Here is a 22,104-nt window from a genome sequence, read left to right as displayed (position 1 = left end):
GCATTCCTTGGGCTTATGTCTTTCTGTATTTGAAGACCAAAATCTGCATTTATGGCAAATTTTTGCAAACTCCCAGCCTTAAGACTTTGTTCTTAAAGAAAATTTGAGGTTTACTGGGCTGCTGCCATTTGAATTGCCACCCTTTATGGATATAGTGGTCTTTCCAGGTTTGGTGAGCTTATGATATAAGTCTTGCTTTATTTTTTTGGGAGTGGGTCTGACATTGCTAAGTAGCTTGCCAAGGAAAGTACCCCATCATGCTATGAATGGAGTGATGCAGCATGTTAGAAGTCTTTAAGAGGTGCTGGTATGCAAGATGGGACCACTTCTAGTGCTGACCCAGGAAGTGGTAGGTAGCACAACTGCAGACTGTACTGTTCTTCCTTAATGGAACCCTGGTACAAGCGTTGGCTCAGATACTCTCCTCCAGGAGAGGCTAAACCTGGCCTTACAGCTCTAGATGGAGTGATGCTCTGTGTGCTCAGCTCTGTCTTCAGTTCCTGTCTGTCCAGACTTAATGGACTAATTAGGTGCTTCTTTTACCTCCAAGTATTTTGTGGGAGTCTGACATGCTCAGCTCCTAGGTTCAGTGTTTTCTCAAAGCCTTTTAGATACGCTGTAGCAGTAAAATGCCAGTGTTCCTTTTTGAAGGTGAGGAGACATCTGCCACCAGCTAAAAGTCTGCCAGAGCCCGGGAAATCTCGTGGTAGCTGCCTGCCTCTTACCTAGTCCAATATGCTGGCAACTGAGTAATCAAGAAATTGGAGGATTCTTGTCCTGTTTTAAATGACTTGTTCGTCCAGTTCAGGGAATCTCCCAGTCTCAAACAATTTCAGACTGAGGTGCCTTCAGTCCCTCTTAAAGGAAATAATCATGCAGTGGGGTTATTTCAGCTTTCAGCCCTCCCCAGGCATCTGCTTCCAAATCCACCTAGTCCCCTTTTGTAGTGACCAGTGGAGGTTCATGACACTCCTGTTGCAGGAGATGGGAGCTTCTGCACATGATCAGTGCCCCTTTGAGTAACTGATGCTGCTTTGGAAGCTGGAGTACTGAGTATTGTGTCTGCCTGTTCCTCTCCTTCCTCTTAAGCCTGAACAAAGCACTGAGCAAGGCAGATAAGGAGGCTTTTTTTGTGGGATAGACGAGGGAGTTACTTTGCACTGCAATGAGCATTTATCTAGGCAGCTCCCGATGGAGTTAAAAAATGCTCTGCCTTTTAGATGTTAATGTAATGGTTCTGCTAGCTCAAGGAGCGACCAAGTCTGTGACAAGAGCCCTGTGTGAAACTGAACTGTTGCTGGTTTAAAACTGAGTTCATGCACTGCCACCCTGTGGCCCCAGCACAAGGCTGCTGGGCCAAGACCCACTTCTACTTTCTCCTCTTCTACTGGAAGAGAAAATTATCGAGACACAACTTCTTATAGGAACCAGACTTATTAAAATGGGCATAGTGTTGGGTACCCAGTACTCTTCATAGACTGGTTGTCTGTGCCATAGTACACATTCACGGCTTGCTTTAGGAATGGCAATGTGAGGAGTCTGCTCTGCGTAAGAGTGTTACTGGGAGCCGTATTTGGCCTGTCTGTCACTCCATCTCGCTGCCTTCTGTTTGAGTGGTACATGATAGGCCAAGCCTGAAAAGCTTTTTTGCTGCTGGGAGTACTGGGTTTCCTGAGCTAGAGGTCAAAGCCCCTCATGTTGTTTTTGCTGCCTGACTAGTGATGAGCTGACCTGCTTTGTTCCTGTCCTGAGGTAGCCTTAAGCCTAACCTGCCTCTCTCTCCCTTCCTCCCCTTTCTTGCTATTGACCTGCTTGCCTGTTAACCCTGTGTGCACCACACTTGCTGCTCTACCTCTACTTCACTTTCTGCGTGTGACTGGACCCCGCCTATAGCATCAGGTAGGAGACCTTGCCGTACCTCTCAACATAATCCTTAATGCCCTTAGGAGGCTTATAGCCTGAATGCTGCTAGGTATGAGTGAGGTTAGTGTCAATGCAGAACTGCTGCCCTAAACTGCATACTGGCAAGAAGCAGCCCTTGGGAACTGGCTGCCTCATGGCCCTGCAGTCTCATGTTGGACAAGGGTGACAAACTGACCTGGCAGCTGCCTTCTTCCCTAACACATGGATTGATGTGATGGTCTGTCAAACATGACTTGAAAGTCATCAGTGGAGCCTGCACCCTGCCACACCTAAAGTGTGGCCTGATAGACTCATTAACTAAAGGGAAGAAACTTTCCTGTTGTCTTGAGGATCAGTTTTTAGTTGGGCATAGAACTCACTGTACTGAGCACTTTTTTGGTGACCAAATTGTGGGATGTGCAACAGCACCCACATTGAAGTGGCAAAAGCTGTTGCATACAGTAAATGGCAAGTGCTTCCTCTTAATTTAGAGCCACCTTTCCTTAGTCTATGTGTTTATCTAGAGGTCTAAGATGTCATCTCCTTCTCTTCAGACTAAGGAAGAACAGTCCCAGATCACCAGCCAGGTGACTGGACAGATTGGATGGAGACGTGAAGGGATCAAATATCGTCGCAATGAACTCTTTCTTGATGTGCTGGAGAGTGTGAATCTCCTGATGTCCCCCCAGGGTAAGTGGGAGGTGCCAAGCTGGCATCCTGCTCCCCTTCCAGAGTCATGAGTGGGGACTTGTATGTGTTCTGAACTGCACTCTTCTCTATGCCAGGTCAGGTTTTGAGTGCCCATGTCTCTGGCAGAGTGGTGATGAAGAGCTATCTGAGTGGAATGCCAGAGTGCAAGTTTGGCATGAATGACAAGATTGTCATTGAAAAACAGGGCAAAGGGACTGCAGATGAAACGGGGAAAAGGTAAGAAGTGTTGGGGTAAAAGCCACTTGCCACCAGGGACCCTTATGAAAGGGCAGCACTTAGTAGCTGTTCTGATCTGACATACTAAGCTTATCTTTCCTTCCCTTCAGGTATTGCTGCTAGTTTTTTCCCTCTGGGTAGGTCAGTTATCATGCAAGGTAACAACCTCAGGGCCTTGATGTAAAGGGCTTCTCTGTAGCAGGGCTAATGCATGCAGTTGAAGTGTTATCTTAGGTGTCTGACTTCACACCTATATATGGGCAAGTGTCAGGAGCAGTTGGATCTTCTGGGTTGTCATCTTTCTTGAAGTATTAAGATTGAAATACAGTACTAAGTGTGGCGTTCTTGCAGCTGGAAACCTTCCCCCCAGAAAGATTCTCCCAGAGCTTGTGTTTCTAGCAGTTCTAGTTGGTGCAGAGGCCCTTACAGGATACAGTAGCACTCCCAAGGAACAGCGAAGGAACCCCTCTGGCCATAAAATGATCTAGCCAGACTGTTCTCACAGAGTGGAACAGCTTACCGGACTAATATCTGGGTAAGCCACTTTTGCTGATGCAGGATGGTGAACAGCAATGTGGACTGAAGGCTCACCCTTCTGGGAGCCATCTGACTTCATTCCCAGCTGTGCCTCAGTCAGTACCTATCTTATGCTGAAGACAGGCTTTATGTGTTTTCCAGCCTTACTGCTTAGGTTGAAGAGACCAAAGCAAAGGAACTGCAGTTTTTCTCTCACTAACTATTTGACTCAACTTTTTTTTTTTTTTTGCTGACCCCCAGTGAATTGGGAAGGTAGATAATCTGCTTCAGCTGTGTGTGCACTCTGCTTCCCTCCCTGTCTATTGCTTTGACTTGTGCATGTAACTCAGATCTTGACACTTTCCGTGATGGTTCCTGTAAACTGAGCTAAGCTGCTGTTTGCCTTTTCTCTCAGAACCAAGCCAAGAGCTATCAATTCACTGTCACCTTTAACTCATCTTTCCAGTACCTGGATCTAGTTAATAAAATGGACTGAGCCTCAGGGACTGGCCAGTGGGGAAATACTCTAGTGAAAATGTCATCTGCATAGGCTTCTGAACAATCAGTAACACTGTTTGTCCCAAAATTTCTGTGCTGTGTGAGCGCCTTCACCTGTAAATATGCAGTTTTCTTGAGTTACAGAAGCAGGATGGAGCTGAGGCTCTTGCTGCGTGGCTCTCCCTAACTGTGGTTCTCTAGTAGACAAGAGCTCGGAAATGTCACTGTCCAGAAGCATTTAGTAATAAACTGACTAAAAGGGACAGCTGTTGTTGGTTGTGTTTTGGCATCTAGCATGTGGCAGTGCCGAAACCTCTAAGTAATGCTGCTTGAGACCTGGACCAGTGCTAGGAGCAGGGCTTTCCCAGTAGCATTCCAAAGAAACCAAAGAACAAGTCTGCTAATGTTGGCTGTCATCCGGGCAATAAATTAGAAAAGATTAACTTTAACTTACAAAGCACAAGCTGCACCAGTGGGCTGTGCAGAGTAAACACCCATTCAGCCTGGGCCCGGTCTGCTTTCCATATGTGCAGGTAATGGTGGGTGTCACTATGGTTGAACAGGCCCATGTTGCTTATACTATCTCTGTGCACTTAGACAGCTGTCCTGTTGCTCACAGCAGTTGAGGCAGCCTAGATGTCATAATCCTGCGCTGCCCCACCTTCTCTACACTGCTGCCTCTTCTGTTATTACCTCCTTCTCATTTTCCAGCTCTTCTCAGTACCCTAGAGGCATTTTTGACTAACTCTGGGACCTATAGTGAGGAAAATATTGTCAGACTGGAACCCAATGCAGGCTGAGTACTGGCAGGTTAATCCAGTGCACCTAGCTGTGCAGACATTAGCTGTCTAGATTTTAGAAATAAAAAACATGAGACCGTTTGTGGCAAGGGTATTCTTGTCCTCAGCAAACTGGTTGTCACACTGGCCTGAGGAGGAAGATTTCTGTCCTAAGACAAACCACTAGCTAGTGGTGTGGAAATCCTCAGCTGTGAGGAGGCTTCTGAGCAGGAAGACTCCAAATGTGACATCTCTTAGCTGTGTGGCAGTGGGATAGCTTTGTGGACAGGAAAGTGCTTTATTCCTTCCCTTGGACTGCACTGCAAGAAGACTTGGGCTAGCAGAGTTACCCTTGCAGTAGTGAAATGCTTCTGGCAGGCAGACCTGAGCACTGCATTCCTGGCTATGACTGAAGGGTGCTGCTCGCCTCCAAGAGAAAAGAAGTTAGAGAACGGGGAGAATTTTTAAATGAGCTTCTTGAAGTCTGATCTTGGCAGTCATGAAACAAAGGAAGTCTAAGCCAGCAGACCCCTGTCCCCTGACTCTCTCCCTGCCTCCCCGTTTCCTGGACACCTGCGATGGCAACATGCTCTGTAGAATAGTTTCTGCCTGAGCAGACTCTGCCTGCACCAAGGTACTGGGGCTGTAGCTTGCACTTGTTTAACTCTGTCTTATGTTTTAGTGGCAAGCAGTCAATTGCCATTGACGACTGCACTTTCCACCAGTGTGTGAGACTCAGCAAATTTGACTCTGAGAGGAGCATCAGCTTCATTCCACCAGATGGAGAGTTTGAACTCATGAGGTATGGTGATAGGGAATGGACAGTCTGTTGGTATCTGCTTGCTGCTACAGTTGTGTTACTGGTCTCCAGGCAGACTTGCTGCCCTTGAGCAAACAGCAAGCATATGCTCCCTTCTTTTCTTTTCACAGGGCAGTCTAAAGGGTGTCCTACAAGTCTTTCTTTTACAGATGCAATAGAAACCCAGCTCCATGGGGTTTTTTTGTCACAACCATAGTGTTGGATGTGGGTTTCCCTACCCTTTAGCCTACTGTATCTGTTTTAGTGCCTAAAACTGGTATCTTTGAACAGGATCACTTTGCAGGAGCAAGATACCGAACTTGAGACTCAGAAAGTGTCCTAGGGCAGCACTGATCTGCTTACTTTTGGGACAACTCCCTTTCTGGCTGATGCTTTTAAGCTGTTCCCTATGTGTGAAGGCTGTCTCTTTAGGAAGGTGGTACAATTTGAGGCCCTAAGAGCCAGCTCCTTCTCAGAGTTCACTGTTGGCTCTCTCTCTGCAGATACCGAACCACTAAGGACATCATCCTTCCCTTCCGTGTGATCCCTCTGGTGCGGGAGGTGGGTCGGACCAAGCTGGAAGTGAAGGTGGTGATCAAATCAAATTTCAAACCTTCCTTGCTTGCCCAGAAGATAGAGGTAAGAACAAAACTTAAGGTCTCTTGTGCCTAAGAACTGTCTCTCTAGTTATGTCTCTCAGATGAGTCCTCAAGTTTGTACAGGACTCAAAGTGAACTGAAAGCCCTACAGACATGCATTGCTGCTGTGCTGGAGGAGAAGCTCTGTGAAGTAGGGAGGTGGAAGCTGTTCTTAGTTGCATTGGCAACTAAGAACATTGTACCTTGGCAGAGGACGTGTTCTCTGCAGTACCTGCTTGGAAGAGTACAAAACAACTGTTCACTTCACATCTCTGCAACTGTGAAAAGCTCATGTTCTTCTATCCACATGATCTAACAGTACATCACACAGGCAGTGGGCTATGAGATGCTTAAGACAGGCCAAGGGTAGATGTGCAGCCTAGCCCCCTTCTGGGAAGGGGCTGTTGCTGCAAAGTCAGGCTGCCCAGAGCGCAGTCTGAGCAGACCTCCCTAACCAGTCTGGCATCCTGCCTCAGCTCATCTGTCTGACTCTGGTAAGGTTTCCTGCTGCTCATCTGCATCCTGAACTGAAGAGCTCTGCTCTGTTCCTCCTAGATTATTGTAGATCTTATGAACTTGTTGGAGTCCGTACTCCAACGCAAGAAATTGTAGCGCCAGCCTATGATGTCTTATGGTAGCTGAGATGCTCTGGGCCCTGAGATGGAGAGAGAAGGCGAAGGGGTCCAGGGCAGCAGCTGCCCTGTCCTGGGAAGTGGCAGTCTTCCTGTGAGCCTGCATGGAGTGGTCAGCCACTGCAGGCTCCTTGCCCCTGCTCACCAGACTCTTCCTTCCAGGTCCGGATCCCAACCCCCCTCAATACCAGTGGAGTGCAAGTCATCTGTATGAAAGGGAAGGCAAAGTACAAGGCCAGTGAGAATGCCATTGTCTGGAAGTAAGTGAGCAGGGGCAGAGCTTGGGGAGGCAGAGGCTTGGCTCTGTGCCTGTGCACTGAGCACACCTAATGAATAGACTCAGGTATTGCTTCACCTCTGGACTTTCTCTGCTAGGATTAAACGTATGGCTGGAATGAAGGAATCCCAGATCAGTGCAGAGATCGAGCTGCTGCCCACCAATGATAAGAAGAAGTGGGCTCGGCCCCCAATCTCCATGAACTTTGAGGTGAGTCAGTCTGCCTTGCAGGGCACAGCTAACCTTGGAGAAGTTTTGTCAGTCCCTTCTGCCCTCATCGGAACTGTTCAGGTCTGAGACCTCCCTGTCCCTGACTGCTCTGTGACTCTTCCTAGCCTGAAGCCACTCAGGTGGCAAAGCTAATGGAAGAAAACTGCCCTTAAGGCCAGTGGAGTCTGTCACCACGCATGCGGGGTGTACAGAAGAGAACAATGACTTGGTGTCACTCTAGATGCTTGGCTGGGGAGTCTCAGGCTATTCTGTATGCAGACCATCTTATCCCTCTGTTCTAACGGTCTCCATTGCCTCTCCCTTTCTCAACAGGTCCCATTCGCGCCCTCTGGGCTGAAGGTGCGTTACCTGAAAGTCTTTGAGCCAAAGCTGAACTACAGTGACCATGATGTGATAAAATGGGTGAGGTACATTGGCAGGAGCGGGATCTACGAGACCAGATGCTAGCCCCAGCAAGCTGGCGGGCTCCCTCTTCAAGCCATCCTACATGTCTCCTCAGTCTTCAAGTACATTCAGAGAAAATCTGCCTAGCCCCTCTACAGATCGAAAGACCTTGTGGCTCACCTTGGGAATGGACTCACCTGCCTGTGCTCAGTTACCACCCATGCTGCAGCTGAAGTTCAGAACCCAGTCATGTGCAGGGATGCTGTCAGCCTCCTGCTTTCTGTCCCAGGGTGGGGAAGGGCTAGTCTAACTCCCATCCTCTCATGATCTTTCTAGGGAACGTCCACCATTAAACTCCTCTTCTGTTGGTGTCTCACTACTTGCATCATATCCTAGTATTTTTGAAGTTCTTGTGCATATGTACTCGTAGAATAGACCTAAACATAGACTGGACAAATCTGAGTTGAAGTTACCCTGGCTTCTGTACTAGCTATTGCTGTTGTGGTAGATGTTGCTGGCCAGTCTGAGATGCCCGAGGTGGTGAGTTTGTCAGGCCTCCACCAGAGGAGATGGTGGGCTCACTGGACCTCACCACCTTCTTATATTTCTTGCAAAGTCTTCAGTATAGAGTCCTGCCATGGGAAGGTTTGTGACCAAAAAGGACGAGGGTTTAGACTCTTGCTGGTGTGTACGTGGGTGGCACAGCATTTCAGGTCCTTAGAGCACTTACCCCACTTGCTACTGGCTTGAGCCAGTCTTTCTTTTCCAAACAAATTGGAAACTTGGCCCCTCTGTCCTCAGGGGGTGTGGGTCAACTGAGCTCTGTCAGGATGTGAACAGGGTCTGTCCTCTAGAATCTAAAATGCAGGTGGCAGTAAGAGCCCCTGCCCCAGCCTGCCCTCTCCACACTTCTACCAAATGCTTCTGGGCCATAGGAATGCTGCTGCTACCCACAATCCTGCTTCTGGTAGTGTGGTCTCCATTTTGTACACTTTGTGATTTGTCCAGCTCTGAATCTAATAAAGTATGTAGAACAGAGAAGGCTGCTCATGCTGCTCTTTGGATGTTCTGGTGTGAAACCCTGGGCTGTGCTCTGGGGCCTTGCCAAGAGGGTGCACTTGTTGCTTCCCCAGCCCTGGACTGCCTTTGGGTTAGTAGGTGAAAAGAGAAGGGATGCTCTTGCTTACAGCAGTGCCAGTGCTTAATTCCAGCTGCTGCTTCTCTTGCTGCTGCTCCCTGGTGCAAAGAGAGTGCTCTGGTCCAGCCTTCCCCTCGGTGCTGGTGAGCTGCAGGAGCTAACAGCACTTGCCCCTCTGTGCTGGGCAGTGCTGGGCTCTGAACTGGAGCAGGGAGGAGGGCAGGCCTGATTTGCTGAGACCTGCCAATGTTCAACCCTCACTGCCGCCTTCTTCGTGCTTCTCCAGCTACTTGCAGGCTTGGCTTCTCTGTGCCAGCCTGACCTAAGCAAACTACTGTGGCTCTTCCTTTAGACAGCTGGAAATATCAAAGGATTGGGGGGGGGGGGGGGGGTTACATGTTTCCTACATGGAAACAGGGGCAGTGAGGATGCTGTAACCCAGCTTGGCATGAGTTTGGAGAGATGTGAAGGTGCAGTCCTGGGCTGGAGAAGGAGGTGTGGAGGTGCTTTGGGGGTGCAAACCCTCAGCTCCTGCTGGGATGCATTTCTGTCTGATCACAGGGCTGCCTTGCACCTGGGAGCAGCAGGGTGGGGTGTGCAGCAGCGCGGGTGCTGGGGGCTGCTTTCCCCAGGGCCTTCCCCTCAGCCCCTCCCAGGGAGCACTTTAACCCACCCCCGCCTGGATCCCGGTGCTCCCTCCTCACGCGGTGACCCCCGGGGCTAGCGCAGCCTGAGCGCGGGGTGCTCGGCGCTGCACAGCGCGGGGTGGCCCCGCCCCGCGCGGACTACATTTCCCAGCGGCCCACGCGCGCATGGCGGCCGCCCGCCTGCTTCCCGGCACCCCCCGCGCGCGCTGCCGTCCCTTCCGCCTCGGCCGCTCTGCCGGGCTCCGTGTGGCGGCGGCGGGCCCGGGCGGCGGCGGCGGGCCCGGCTCCGCGTCCGCCATGGCGTCGTGCGCCGACATCCTCCGCAGCGAGTTCCCCGACCTGGACGGCGAGGTCTTCGCTTACGTGACGGGTGAGCGGCGCCCGCCGCCCCGGGGCTCGGCCCCTCGCCGCCGCGTGTCGCGACAAGCGGCCGCTATCGCGACACGCGGCGCCGGGCCGCGCCCGAGTCGCGACGGGCACGGGAGCGGGCCGGGGGCAGAGGGGAGGGAGGACTGGAGGGGTGCGGGCGTCGCCTGTCGGCGGAGTCGCGACTGGCGGGCGAAGTCGCGACAGCGCGCGCGCGCGGGCGGGGTCTGCAGGCGCCGTGTCGCCCGCAGGGATCCTGCACGGCGGCAGCGCCGACTTCGAGTCGGTGGACGACTTGGTGGAGGCGGTGGGGGAGCTGCTGCGGGAGGTGTCGCAGGACGCCAAGGACGACGGCGCCATCCGCGAGATCTGCCAGCGCCTCTTCAACACCCTGCAGCTGTAAGAGGCCCCCCCTTCCCGACCCGCCCGGGCCCGGCCTGCCCCCCGCCGGGCCCTCACTGCCCCTCCTCCTCCTCTCTCGCAGGGACGAGCGGAGGGCCCAGTGCTGCAGTCAGGTGCTGCTGGATGCCCCCATCCAGCTCTCCCAGATCGCCGACAACTATGGTGAGCGGCCCCCACCGAGGGGCCCTGTGCCCCCGGCGCGGCGGGGAGGTTTTCGGCTCTCTGGCACGGCCTCGCTGGCAGGGCAGTGGGGACGCACGGCGAGGACGGGCTTGGGGCACGGGCTGCTTCGTTACCTGGCTTGTCACCCAGGGAGAGTCATTTCTAGCCCCAGCTGCTTGCGAGGGGTGGTCTCATTCAGAAGGGTGAGAGCTGTCCTTCGGGTCCCCCTGTTGCATGGGAGAGGGGGAAGTCGCGTGCGTTCGCGGGCAGGTGTAAGACAGCGCTGACTGGAGCCTCTCTGGGCCCCGTTTTCACTGTACGACTTGTTGCAGATGCCAGCGTGGACCTGTTGCCAGGGCTGTTGCTGAAGAGAGACCAGACCTCGGTAAGCGGTGGGCCGGGTTGTCCTTGTTCTCTCATGGTCTGCGGGGGTACAGACAAGTAATGCTGGAGCTGCAACTGCCCTGCTGTGCTCTGGTTACCTCTCCCTCTGTGAGCAGCCAGAACAGGGAGCCGTCACAGCTAGGTGTACAGCTGCATGGATGTAACTGTTCTTTCGCTTCAGAGTTTCACTGTATTTTGTGAAACTGTTCGCTCTCTGTCTGGTGAAGAGGATCAACAGGAGTTAACATCATGCTAATTCACAGGATCTATTTTGCTGTAACTTTTTAATGAACTTCCAGGTGTGGTTGGTGCAGTGGTAGTGCTCAGAGTGCAGCTTCTTTGACTTCCTCAGGGCCTTTGACTCCTACTGCCTGGCCTTTGAGAAATTAGAAGGTATAAGGATGACTTTGTATCATGCTCAATGAGAGAAAAAATCCTGGCTAATGATTAGCCACGCTAATGACTAGATGTCAGGACCTTACAAGTGGGGAGTGAGCGTGGAGCGGCTGTTTTCCAGAGGGCTGTAAGTCTTGCTTTAGAGTGGCTGTGGTTGTCATGATTTGAGGAGCAGAGAAGTTTGGAAGTAGCTACTCTCTGTGACCTGCAGGAGATCAGAACGTCTTTGCAAATGAAACATGTATGTGCTCAGGATGACTTGCGTTGCCTTCTGCATTGGGCGTGCATGCGTTTCGGAGAGGTGTGGTTGTGCATCTGCAAAGCAAAGATGGAAATAGCTTTACAGACTGGGCAGTTTCTCCACCAGGCTGGTCTCTTTATGGAGCTCTCCCTTCCTGGGGTAATGTGCTGAGCACAAGAACTTGCAGCTTGGAGGCTGAGACCTAACGTGATCCCTGCATGTCTGAATGGGAATGTTAGGTGAGAGCTGGACGCTTTTGCTTGTTTTGGCACTGAAGTAGTTGTTCCTGGGTTCACTGACTGGTTCTTGTGTCCACAACTCAAAAGGGATGTTCAGGAAAACTGGAGAAGATTCAGAGAAGGCCTGGAGGGCCTCTCAAGTTTTGGAACACTGGTCTTACTGGGAAATTTGAGGAGTTCAGTTTAGTTTGCAGAGTGATTTAATCCATCTGTAGGTACTGGGCCACAAATCCAGTAACAAGGCCCTCTTCAGTCTAGCATGCAAGTCCATAACGTGCGCCAATGGCTGAAGAGTTGCCTGGAAATATCTAGGAGTGTTCTTGGTCAGCCACAAATATTTGACTTGACACAGGAGTAAGCTGGAGTGGGCTGAAAGCCTAGCTAAGACCAAAGGCCAGGTTAAAATACTTGGCTCCTTCTTGCCTTCAGATTTAATTAAATGCTTTTCATCTCTGTCTTGATTGATCTATTGCCTAACTTGAGTTTCTTCCAAACTGGCTAGAGTTTAACGTGCTGGGGAAGGGAAATGCTTAATGTCCAAGGTGAGGGTAGGTGTAGGGTATAGTAGAGCAGGCACTGGGATGCCAGGTTGTTGTAGCAGAAGTGACTTGGCTGACCCAGGTTCCTGAAACTAGAGAAACTGGCTGCGAGCAAGAGCACAGGGTTAGGGTCAGCCAAACTCTTTGCCTTGCTGAGGCAGAACTGTTGTGTATAAGAAGCTGATTTAGGACTTCATTCCTGAGCCAACTGCCTGGCCTGATCAGCTTCCCTAAATTGTACTTGAATCTGTCCCAGTTCCCCTGTCCTACCTCCCTCCTGCCCTCCTTCCCTCCAGGCACGAGGAATTGATCTCTCTTCTGTTGCAGTCAGGCTCTTTGGACTTCTGCTGAGGATGCTCTCTCTTCTTTAAATTCTGTTCTTTGTGCCCTAGATGGTAAATGCCAAGAAACTGGAGAAGGCGGAAGCCAGGCTGAAAGCCAAGCAGGACAAGAGGATGGAGCGGGATTCCCTAAAGTTGTGTGGTCCTCTGTGAGTATGGAGGGTGCCTGGAAACACCCCCAGCCAGCTTTGCTAAGTATGCCTGGATCTGACCAAGCCGGAGCTTTCCTGTTGAACTCCCTTCTCTGTCTTCTGCCTGCCTGCAGGGTCCTTGAGGAGGCATCTGCCAGCCAAGCTGCCAGCAAGAAGGAGACCCGCATGGAGTCATCAGGCAAGAACAAGTCATATGATGTGCGCATCGAGAATTTCGATGTGTCCTTTGGCGAGCGGTGAGTGTAGATGGCCCTGGCTGGGGTTTCAGGCTGGGGCAATTAGGCTGGATTGAAAAGTGGTCGGGAACGACAGAGGATGTGGGAAGGATCTGGGAGCAGGGTGGACACCTAATCCTGTTGGCTCTGGGCAGGAAAAGCCTGCAATGATTGCTTGGCCCCTGTACAGCCTGAAATCTGCTTGGGGCAGGCAGCTGCCGGTTGCCTCCCTCTCCATGGGACAGTCTGAGCAGGAGCTACCTGCCTGTTTTCTCGCCTTAGTGTCTTACTCGCGGGGGCAGACCTGAACCTGGCATTCGGACGGCGCTATGGGCTGGTGGGCAGGAACGGGCTGGGCAAGACCACGCTGCTGAAGATGATTGCCAGCCAGAGCCTGCGCATCCCCTCGCATATCAGCATCCTGCATGTGGAGCAGGAGGTAGCAGGGGACGAGACACCGGCCCTGCACAGCGTGCTGGAGTGTGACACTACTCGTGAGAGCCTGCTGCAGGAGGAGAGGGAACTGACAGCCAGGGTTAATGCTGGCAGGTGAGATGTCGCGTCTGCGTTTTCAGCCCTTCCACAATCTCTTGACTGTAATATTTTGTTCTGAGATGTCTCCCTTCCAGCGGAAGGCTCCAGCAGGGCTGGGCTGCATCTCACCCACTTTAGTCCTGCTTGGGGAGATCAGCCTCCCCCAGCACTCAAATCTTCACCTCAGTCAGCCCCATGTGCTCCTCTTTGTCCTTCTGCAGAGGAGAAGGGACAGAAGGTGCCAGGCTATCAGAGATCTACGCGAAGTTGGAGGAGATTGAGGCAGACAAGGCACCAGCAAGGTGAGACAGTCCTGCAGGCACTGCTATCTATCTGTCTATCACCAGAGAGGGGCAGTGGTTTGGGGTATGTGGTGTGGAAGGGTGACGCTGTGGCCCTGGAATCCAGCATGTGGGGACAATCGTCTCTCTAATACTGTTTCTGCTCTCTTCTTCTATCACTGCCCTGCTGCGCTGGGAGTAGTTGAGCTTCCTCCAGAGGCTGGAGGGATTTTTTTGCTGCCAGTGTCTTGCACCAGGCTCCTGGTGTCTGGGGAGGATTTATGGGACGTTGATGGTAGTGATTCTCTTTCTGGCCAAAGAGCCAAAAGCTTTTGAAGCTTGTCTCTTATTGTGAGTCTCCTCCACCTCCATGTGGATGCTGGGCCCTACGGGGCTGCAAGTGCTGCTGTTGGGCCTTTGAGGAATTCTTCTTGCACCAGAGCAGCCTTAAACCATGTAGCAGTGATCACGGGTTTGGGAACTTGGACTGTGCTCTGCAGCTCCATGGTATAGGTGGGTTCCAGCTCTCTCCCTTTTCTCCAGGGCATCCGTCATTCTCGCTGGGCTGGGCTTCAACGCAAAGATGCAACAACAGAAAACCAAGTAAGTCTCTAAGGTCTGGTCGTCAAAATCTCTGCAGAGATCCTTTGTCCCAGCCCTGGTGGCCAGCAGGGTTATCTCTCTCCTAGTGAACCCCCAGGCACTGCCGTGGCTGTGCCTTGGCCCGACGCAAGGAGAGCGGCTGTAACTGTGGGAGGGGAGCCCTGCAGGAGGCTGTGGGTCTAGTTCTGCCCTTGTGATGCAGTCTCCTGCCCAGGGGGTACCAAGCCATCTGCGTGCTGGCCTGGGGAGGAGAGCTGAGCCTGACAGGACTCGTGCTGTGTCCGTGACCTCTACAGGAACAAGCCATCTTAGGGTGACAGCAGAGCTAAAAGGGCTGTGGAGGAGTGTGGGAACAGGGAGCCTGGCAGGCAGGCAAGCTCAGAGCTTTTCTACATTAAACACTAACATGCCCTCTGTGCAAACTCTTCTTTCCTCAGAGAGTTTTCCGGAGGCTGGAGAATGAGACTGGCCTTAGCCAGAGCCCTTTTTGCTAGGTAAGTGTCCAGGTGTTTGTGCCAGTGCTTTGCCATGGGGTTAACCCTCCTGGCTGTCAGAAGTGCAGGGGTGCTGGCTGGGAGATCCTCTCAACTCAGCCTCAGGGTGGGGAGTGTTTGACATCGCGGCTCTGTGTGTGGTGAAACGTGCTCTGTGTTAACCCTGTGCTCTTTTTGCTTCTGATGCCTGCGTCTTGCTTTTCCTAGGCCAGATCTCCTTTTGCTGGATGGTAAGTCGATACTGTGAATCCCCTGTAACACCACTGCTGGGCCTGCCCGTGTCCTTGCTGGGTTTGGGAACAGAGCATGGCCTTTAACTGCCTGCTCAAAATAGCCCTGTGTGACATAGCCGGTGCTAGCAGGGCTGTCAGTGCTCCTCTGGCATGGTGGGGACAGAGCTGGGGACAATGAGGAGCCGTCCTCAGCTGGGAAATCTGCTTAAGGAGCCACTTCCACTGAGCTCAGCAGAGCTCTGCTCATCTTGAGGGACTGCCCCATGCCTTAGCAAGGGGATCAGCATGTCATCCTGCCCCAGACGGTCCCCTTCTCCCCTCCGTCCCCATGATGGGACCCTGGCTCCCAGCTGACTGCAGGGGGAGAATCTCTTCACCGTAGGAAGTGAGGCAGGAGACATGGCTGGAGCTGGGGCTCAGCTGGTATCCTGCAGAAGTGCCCAGCTTTGATGTGGAGCACTGGGTTAGACGCTGCTGCGGGGTGCCGGAAGCCAGTATTGGCTGCAGGGAGCATCCCTGGCTGAGCCCCGGCCCCAGTGCCCACCCCCTCAATGCACCCACATATATGAGTTCCCCTGACCTACACTCCCTGAGCTGTGGGAGAAGCTCCCCACCTCAGGATGCCGATCACTAGCCTTTTCTGTGTAAAGAAGCATGACGCAGCCATCCTAATCCTTCCTGACCTCAGTGCTTCTCTCTTCCCTTAGAGCCGACAAACATGCTGGATGTGAGGGCCATTCTGTGGCTCGAGAACTACCTGCAGGTAAGGGGGTGGCAGGAGGCCCTGGGGGGGCTTGGTCAGGGCTGCTGTGAGGTGTCAGAGGCTCTGGCCTGGTGCTGGACTTACCAGCTGGTGGATGGACACATCTTCGCAGCCTGGTGCCTTGCCTTGTTGGGTGCTGAAGCCAAGTCCCATACTCTGGCTTGATGATGCTAATGCACAGTGTGGCTCAGGTGTCCCTGTCTTCTCCAGACTTGGCAGTCAACCATCCTAGTGGTGTCCCACGACAGGAACTTCCTGAACACGGTGGCCACGGACATCATCCACCTGCACTCGCAGCGGCTGGACACATACCGCGGAGACTTTGAGAACTTCATGAAGATCAAGGAGGAGCGATTGAAGAACCAGCAGCGAGAGTATGAAGCTCAGCAGCAGTACCGTGAACATATCCAGGTACTGGGAGAAACCAGTAGTGTCTGGGCACTGTTCTCCTAGTCTTGTCCCTTTCTCTGTGCTTCTGGTGAGTCTCCCAAGTTGCCCCGCTTCCAGTAATCTCTGCTCTTGGAGTTTCTGCTGCTGCTCAGTCTTGAGATGACCCATGGAAGTGGCTCTGGTGTTGCAGGAGGCTTAGCAGAGAGCAGCGTGACTGGGGCCAAACAGACTCTGTGACGCTGATGCTCTTCTCTCCTAGGTATTCATCGACCGCTTTCGCTACAATGCAAACCGAGCGTCCCAAGTGCAGAGCAAGCTCAAGCTATTGGAGAAGCTGTGAGTGCCTGTCCCTCTCCTCTCTGGAGATGGGGAGGGGGCAGTGCTTACAGAGAGAAACAGAGATATTCCAAGGGGACCTGAAAGATAATATGTATCTGGAGGGTGGGAATGGTTTGGGCTTTGGGTACCTTGTCTCTGGTCGGAGGCTTTTATTGGGATAACACTTTGCAGGGCTGGAGACTGTATTCAGGCTTCTGGTGGAGGTAAAGACCCACAGTGCAGGACATGTCAGTTATGTGTCATCTTCTCTTGTAGGCCAGAGCTGAAACCTGTGGACAAGGAGTCTGAGGTGATAATGAAGTAAGTTTTCCTGAGCCCTTGCTTGGAGGGGACTGACTCCACTCATGATGTGAGCTGCTCCCGGGTCCTATCCCAGCTGGGATAACCACTGCTTCCTGCGGGTCAGCCTTGTTCTGACCTGGAGCCTAGAGAGGGCCCCACCTTCAGGCTTGGTTCCCTCTTGGGGCCAAGGCTGCAGATCTGTGTCCCCTTCTTGTGACCCTCCTTCCCAAGGGCCTTGGGTAGGAGGGAGCCTCCCTTGGGGGTTTGCAGCAGTTGTGCTGGGGTGGAGACTGGGAGCAGGGTCTCTGATGTTTCTGGCCATTTCTTACGTCTTTCTGCTTTCCCAGGTTCCCTGATGGCTTTGAGAAGTTCTCCCCGCCCATCCTGCAGCTGGATGAAGTAGACTTCTATTATGACCCAAGTCACTACATCTTTCGTTCCCTTTCTGTTTCTGCTGACCTGGAGTCCCGCATCTGTGTGGTATGTGGGACTGCAGGATAACAGTGGCTGCAAGGGACCTTGGGAGGTCTCTGCTCCAACTCCCTGCTCAAAACACAGACAGCTTCAATGCTAGGTCCGGTTGCTCAGAGCCTTGTCCAGCTGAGTTTTGGATAGCTCAAAGGGTGACAAATTCCTCCACCCCCCTGGGTAGGGGAAACTGGGCCCTGTTGCAGTGTTTGATCATCCTCATCATGAGGAATTTTTTTCCTAATACCAATTAGAATTTGCCACTTGTGCCTGTTGCCCTTTATCCTTCCATTGGGCATCTCTGAGAAGAGACTGGGTCTATCTTCTCTGTAACTCCCTATTAGATAGTTGAAGACTGCAGCATGGGCTTCTGCTGTGTTGGATGGGGCAGCAGAAAGATGCCTTGTGCTTGGAAATGGGGCTGGGACGAGGTGATCCCTAAGCTCAAGGATTGGGGTGGAAACATCTAGCACTGCTGTCTGTGCTGCTCCTTGGTGATGGAAATGCAGCTTCGAGGGAGCTGGGAGCCACTGGTTAGACTCTCATCCTGGCCCCTTCCACAGCTTGATCATCCGAGATTTGAAATTCCCTGATCTCTGGCACCCCTCTCTGAAGTACTTTCATGGGTTTCACGTTCTCCAATGCTGCTGCTTCTCTAGGTTGGGGAGAACGGAGCCGGCAAGTCGACTATGCTAAAGATCCTAATGGGGGAGCTGGCACCAGTCAGAGGGATCAGACATGCTCACAGGTAGCTGGTGGGATGGCCTGGGGTGACAGGGAGGAATGGTGCAGATGGGCTGTGTTCTGGAGTGGTAGCTGCCCAAGTGATGGGGATGGGTCTTGCACACCCATGCATGTGCCCCCCTCCTGTAGCTGTGACTGAGAGTGCTGTGGTTGTAGGGCCTGCGTATCAATGCCTAATCTCTCTCATTTTGCAGAAACCTAAAGATCGGCTACTTTAGCCAGCACCATGTGGATCAACTGGACTTGAACATCAGTGCTGTGGAGTTACTGGCAAAGAAATTCCCAGGTGAGTTTCAGAGATGCCAGGAGATCTGGGCCAGTGTGGGAGCTGGGCAATGCCAGGCTCTTCATCTCAATTCTTGAGATAGGTAGAGCTGGCATCAGGTCAAAACTGAGTGGTTTTGTCTGGGGCCTGTGACATTTCCTTTCCTGTGCACAGAACAGCACTGATTTGTCCTGTGCTGGTGTTGCGTGGGTAGAAGGCTCTGTCACTAAAGTACTTTGGGGGATACCTTTTGCTCTGGGTTAAGTTCTCATATCAAGCACAAGTTCAGATGCTGCCTTGAAACACTAAGCTAGTTTACAGGAGGGTTTATCAACCTGACACAAGCTCTGTGGCCAGCAGCCTGCAGCTCTCAGGCTAGTTTTCCACCATAGCCGTGTTTCAGAGGTAGGTATCTGCTTTGTGAATCGCTTTCCTTGCCAGTCACAGAACGAGCCATTGCTTCACCTGCCCCCCTTTCTTCCGGCTGCCAAAACCTCTAGCTTCCATCTCCACAACTTGATGTTATGTAACTTGGTGACAGAGAATTCAGGGCAGTGTCACTTGGAGTCAACCACAATCAACTGCCCTGCAGCCCCTGTCCTGATTTTGTCAGTCAGGTTCCCCCGCAAACCCTCTGCTTGGGAATTGCCTTTAAGTGGCTGCTGAATTCCTCCCCTGCCCTGCTCGCGCTGCACAGGCTGCCTGGCCTTGGCGCAGGACAGAGGTCACGGCAAAGGGCCCTGTGTCACAGCAGGTGGGCCTGAGGCTCTCGGGTGCTCACGTGCCACGGCTGTGTTGTGACGCGCTCTTGCAGGGAAGACAGAGGAGGAGTACCGGCATCAGCTGGGGAGCTACGGTGTCTCGGGGGAGCTGGCCGTGCGCCCTGTTGCCAGCCTGTCTGGAGGTCAGAAGAGTCGAGTGGCCTTTGCCCAGATGACTATGCCCTGGTAATTTTCTCCCAGATGCTGTTAATTTTTACATGGGTGCATCCCTGGAACCTGCTTCACTGGGGGAAAGGCAGGCATCGAAGGACCTTCTGCTCTCCGGGAAGCCCAGTCTTTGGGACTTTTGTGGGGAGGGAAATTGTCACCCTGCGGGGACTGCGTGGAAGGAGGCAGGTGGCTTTCTCCTGCTGCTTTGAGCTCTTAGGTTTAAAAGGTGCCCCAGAGCTGGGCGACACAGATCTTGGGGCCACGCAAATGCCTGTGGCTATGGCTCTGAGTGGCTAGAGCAGTAGCCTGGATTCCTGCCCCGCGTAGAGGTTCTTGCAGCACTAAGGGGTGCAGATTCAGCCCGGGTTTGTTCCAGTGCGATGCTCAGAGTTGCCTTCTCTTCCAGTCCAAACTTCTACGTCCTAGATGAGCCGACAAATCACCTGGACATGGAGACCATTGAGGCACTGGCAAAGGCACTGCATAAATTCCGGGTAAGGCTCTCTAAGTAAGACTTTCCATTTTTCTCGATGCTCCCTGTGGCCTCCAGCTTGGGTTACCTGGTATCTCAGCTAAAGGTGAACACTACAGTACCAGTGGTGGCTTCAAGTCCGTGACAGATGGTGGGAATAATTTGTTGCATTTCTGCCATAGCTGTCTGTCCTGATGTGTGGTTTGTTTTTTGTATGGACTTTGGCTAGGAGTGGCTGAGAGAGGGAACAGCACACTTCTAGAAAGCAGCTTGTCCTCCATCGCGGCCAGTCTGTGACTTCTCATGTGCTTCTGTGTTGCTGCATGCAGCGCTCAGTGCTGCCTTGGGGCCCTCTTGGCTGTTCCTTAGGCAAAGTTTGTTTTGATTGCCAAAGACTCAGCTCACAGATCCCACAGTGATCAACCTGATTCTTGCTATTTTATAGCTGTCCAGGTTGGGTCAGTTTTCCTACAAAAGAAAAGCTTAATTGAGATTGGAAGGGATCGCTGGAGGTTTCTGGTCCATCCCTTTATTTAAAGCAGGGCCAGCTTAGATGAGGTTGCTCAGGGCCTTGTCCAGTCAACTTTAGTCTGTTATTGACTCCACCTGGCAGCTCTGTCCTCGAAGCTTATCAGAGATCTGGAGAGCCAGTAACAAACTCTGCACTTGCCCCAAGAAGCAAAGCAGAATATGTTCTCGCTGCATGTGCCTCTCCCTGTGTGATCTATCTATCCCACCTGAAGGAGGGAGATGCTAGGCTGTAATTAGCTCACTGTCTGAAAAGTGGAAGTACTCTAGAGTTTTCCCTGAAATGAGTGAAAACCTGACATCCTCTGCAGCCAGGTTGGACCTCGGCACATTACCGTGAACTGGATCCCCCATGCCACAGCCCCAGCTTGTGCTGGAGCCCTGGATTGTAGTCCACTAAGCGACTTTTCCCTGCTTTGTGCTTTCACAGGGCGGTGTAATTCTGGTGTCCCATGATGAGCGCTTCATCCGCCTGGTGTGCCAAGAGCTGTGGGTATGCGAGAATGCCACCGTGACGCGCATCGAAGGAGGCTTCGACCAGTACAGAGACATCCTGAAGGAGCAGTTCCGGAAGGAGGGCTTCCTATAAAGGAGGCGGGAGCCGGACTGCACGAGCGGGCTGGAGCACCAAGCTTGGCCCCTTCAGTGTCCATCAGAACTGTGCCTGGCAGAGCGCTGAGGGCGCTGCTGCCCCCATGGACCGTCAGCGTGCCATCAAACTGCCATCTGAACTGCCCTCCCCTCCCAGGACTGGAAGGGAACTGGACGGCCCCTGCTCAGCCCTTCCCGCTCTTCTGCCTGGCCGCCTGGTCAGGCAGAGCAGGAGGAGAGCGAGGGGCCTCGTGCTGTGTGTGGCTGGGGACACAGCGAGCATCGCTCCTTGTGGGCACCACCTGCCTGGTGCTCCCAAATGCTGCTGCGGGCCAGGGCTGGCCCCGGCTCTGGGACCCCTGGAAATGCTACACCTGGAGCTGCTGCTCTGCTGAGATGAGGGAAGGAGTTTGGACCTCCCACCGTCCCTGCTTTTAACTCGCGGTGCCCTATAGGGCAGGAGAGAAGCTGCTCCCCCCTGTTTTTTTGTTCTTCCACCCATGCTTTTTTCTTTTTTCTTTTTTAAACTGGCTGAACACTAGTCAGATTCCTGTAAGGTGTTTCTCCTCTCAGCTCTGTCAATATACTGCCCTCCCCTCTGCCACCCTCGAGGGGAACGAGGCCTTTGCTGCTACCAGTGACCCCGTCTTTTCACTGAGCCCCGTGGAAGGGAGGGCGGGAGGGTTTGGTGTGTCTTTTCTCCCCCTAGCCTTGTGTTTGTATCACTGAGGGAGTGGGACCTTGTCTTTGCCCTGGGCCTGGATCCATGCTCCTTTCCTGCACTAAGGGGAAGTCTTGTTCCATCTCACCTCTCTGCCTGTGTTTCATTTCAAACCGGTGAAACGGTGTACGTTGTGAGGTGGGCTGTTCAGCGCTGGGCGACACTCCCTGTCTGTCAGCACAGAGGTTGCAGTGTAAATAAAACCAGAATGCAGCGGGTGCAAACCTTTCCTTTCCTTGGGGGGGGCGCAGGGCTTGAACAGGGCCAAAGCTGGTTCCTGGTCTCCCTGGCACACCCTGTACTTTGGAAAGGTTTTTTAGGGAGCAAATTTGTGCCTGGGGCAGCAGGAGGACCAGCCTGTGGCCCAATTCATGCTCCCGTGGCCCCCTCCCACACCTGGCACCCCAGAACCTGCGGACGAAGCTGGGTCTTGGCTTGGGAGAGGCTCGGGGGCAGGAGGGGTGATGGCGGGGAGGAAGGCTGCGCTCGCGGGCCCCCGGGCTGGGGCGCTGGCGGGGTGGCCCTGGGCCCAGCTGGGGGATGCGCACCGCTGCCGGAGGGGCAGGGCAGGGGCCGGGAGTGGTGGTGGTGGGCGCAGCGAGGGGCGCGGGGTTAGCTATCAGCTCGCTCCCAGGCAGCGCCTGGATCCGGTTGTGGTT

The 22,104-nt window shown here is 53.0% G+C and overlaps 2 protein-coding genes across 3 annotated transcripts in view; both read left to right on the top strand.

Moving 5' to 3' along the window:
• Positions 1-8,624, top strand: part of AP2M1 (adaptor related protein complex 2 subunit mu 1) — a 31,657-nt gene extending 23,033 nt beyond the window's left edge. Inside the window, exons 5-11 of the mRNA XM_026094794.2 lie at positions 2,457-2,592; positions 2,688-2,829; positions 5,305-5,424; positions 5,925-6,060; positions 6,854-6,951; positions 7,067-7,178; positions 7,512-8,624. Of these exons, the coding sequence (XP_025950579.1) occupies positions 2,457-2,592; positions 2,688-2,829; positions 5,305-5,424; positions 5,925-6,060; positions 6,854-6,951; positions 7,067-7,178; positions 7,512-7,646 (879 nt within the window). The 3' untranslated portion in view covers positions 7,647-8,624. The remainder of the gene's footprint in view (positions 1-2,456; positions 2,593-2,687; positions 2,830-5,304; positions 5,425-5,924; positions 6,061-6,853; positions 6,952-7,066; positions 7,179-7,511) is intronic.
• A 932-nt stretch (positions 8,625-9,556) lies between these two features.
• ABCF3 (ATP binding cassette subfamily F member 3) lies at positions 9,557-21,663 on the top strand. 2 transcript variants are annotated; one of them, XM_026094841.2, is made up of 21 exons: positions 9,557-9,738; positions 9,986-10,133; positions 10,219-10,298; positions 10,631-10,683; positions 12,490-12,587; positions 12,704-12,826; positions 13,088-13,354; positions 13,561-13,641; positions 14,164-14,223; positions 14,661-14,717; positions 14,925-14,947; positions 15,658-15,713; positions 15,924-16,124; positions 16,363-16,439; positions 16,698-16,742; positions 17,072-17,204; positions 17,852-17,940; positions 18,131-18,222; positions 19,016-19,148; positions 19,540-19,627; positions 20,564-21,663. In XM_026094841.2, the coding sequence occupies exons 1-21, from the start codon at positions 9,666-9,668 to the stop codon at positions 20,720-20,722; spliced, it is 2,136 nt and encodes a 711-aa protein (XP_025950626.1). In that variant the 5' UTR covers positions 9,557-9,665; the 3' UTR covers positions 20,723-21,663. The 2 variants fall into 2 exon arrangements, 1 of the variants encoding a protein (XP_025950626.1); XR_003258366.2 differs by lacking the exon at positions 19,016-19,148 and having other exon boundaries at positions 20,564-20,704.
• Positions 21,664-22,104: the final 441 nt, after the last annotated feature.

Source organism: Dromaius novaehollandiae, chromosome 9 (assembly GCF_036370855.1).
Source record: "Dromaius novaehollandiae isolate bDroNov1 chromosome 9, bDroNov1.hap1, whole genome shotgun sequence".
Classification (NCBI taxonomy): domain Eukaryota; kingdom Metazoa; phylum Chordata; class Aves; order Casuariiformes; family Dromaiidae; genus Dromaius; species Dromaius novaehollandiae.
This window is presented reverse-complemented; position numbering and strand designations above follow the sequence as displayed.

Excerpts from the sequence above, each read along its gene's own strand:
- ABCF3 (XM_026094841.2), top strand. The coding sequence starts at position 9,666 with ATGGCGTCGTGCGCCGACATCCTCCGCAGCGAGTTCCCCGACCTGGAC. Across the intron at positions 15,714-15,923 it reads GGCTCGAGAACTACCTGCAG|ACTTGGCAGTCAACCATCCT; the intron begins GTAAGGGGGTGG and ends TGTCTTCTCCAG. Across the intron at positions 18,223-19,015 it reads ACTGGCAAAGAAATTCCCAG|GGAAGACAGAGGAGGAGTAC; the intron begins GTGAGTTTCAGA and ends GCGCTCTTGCAG.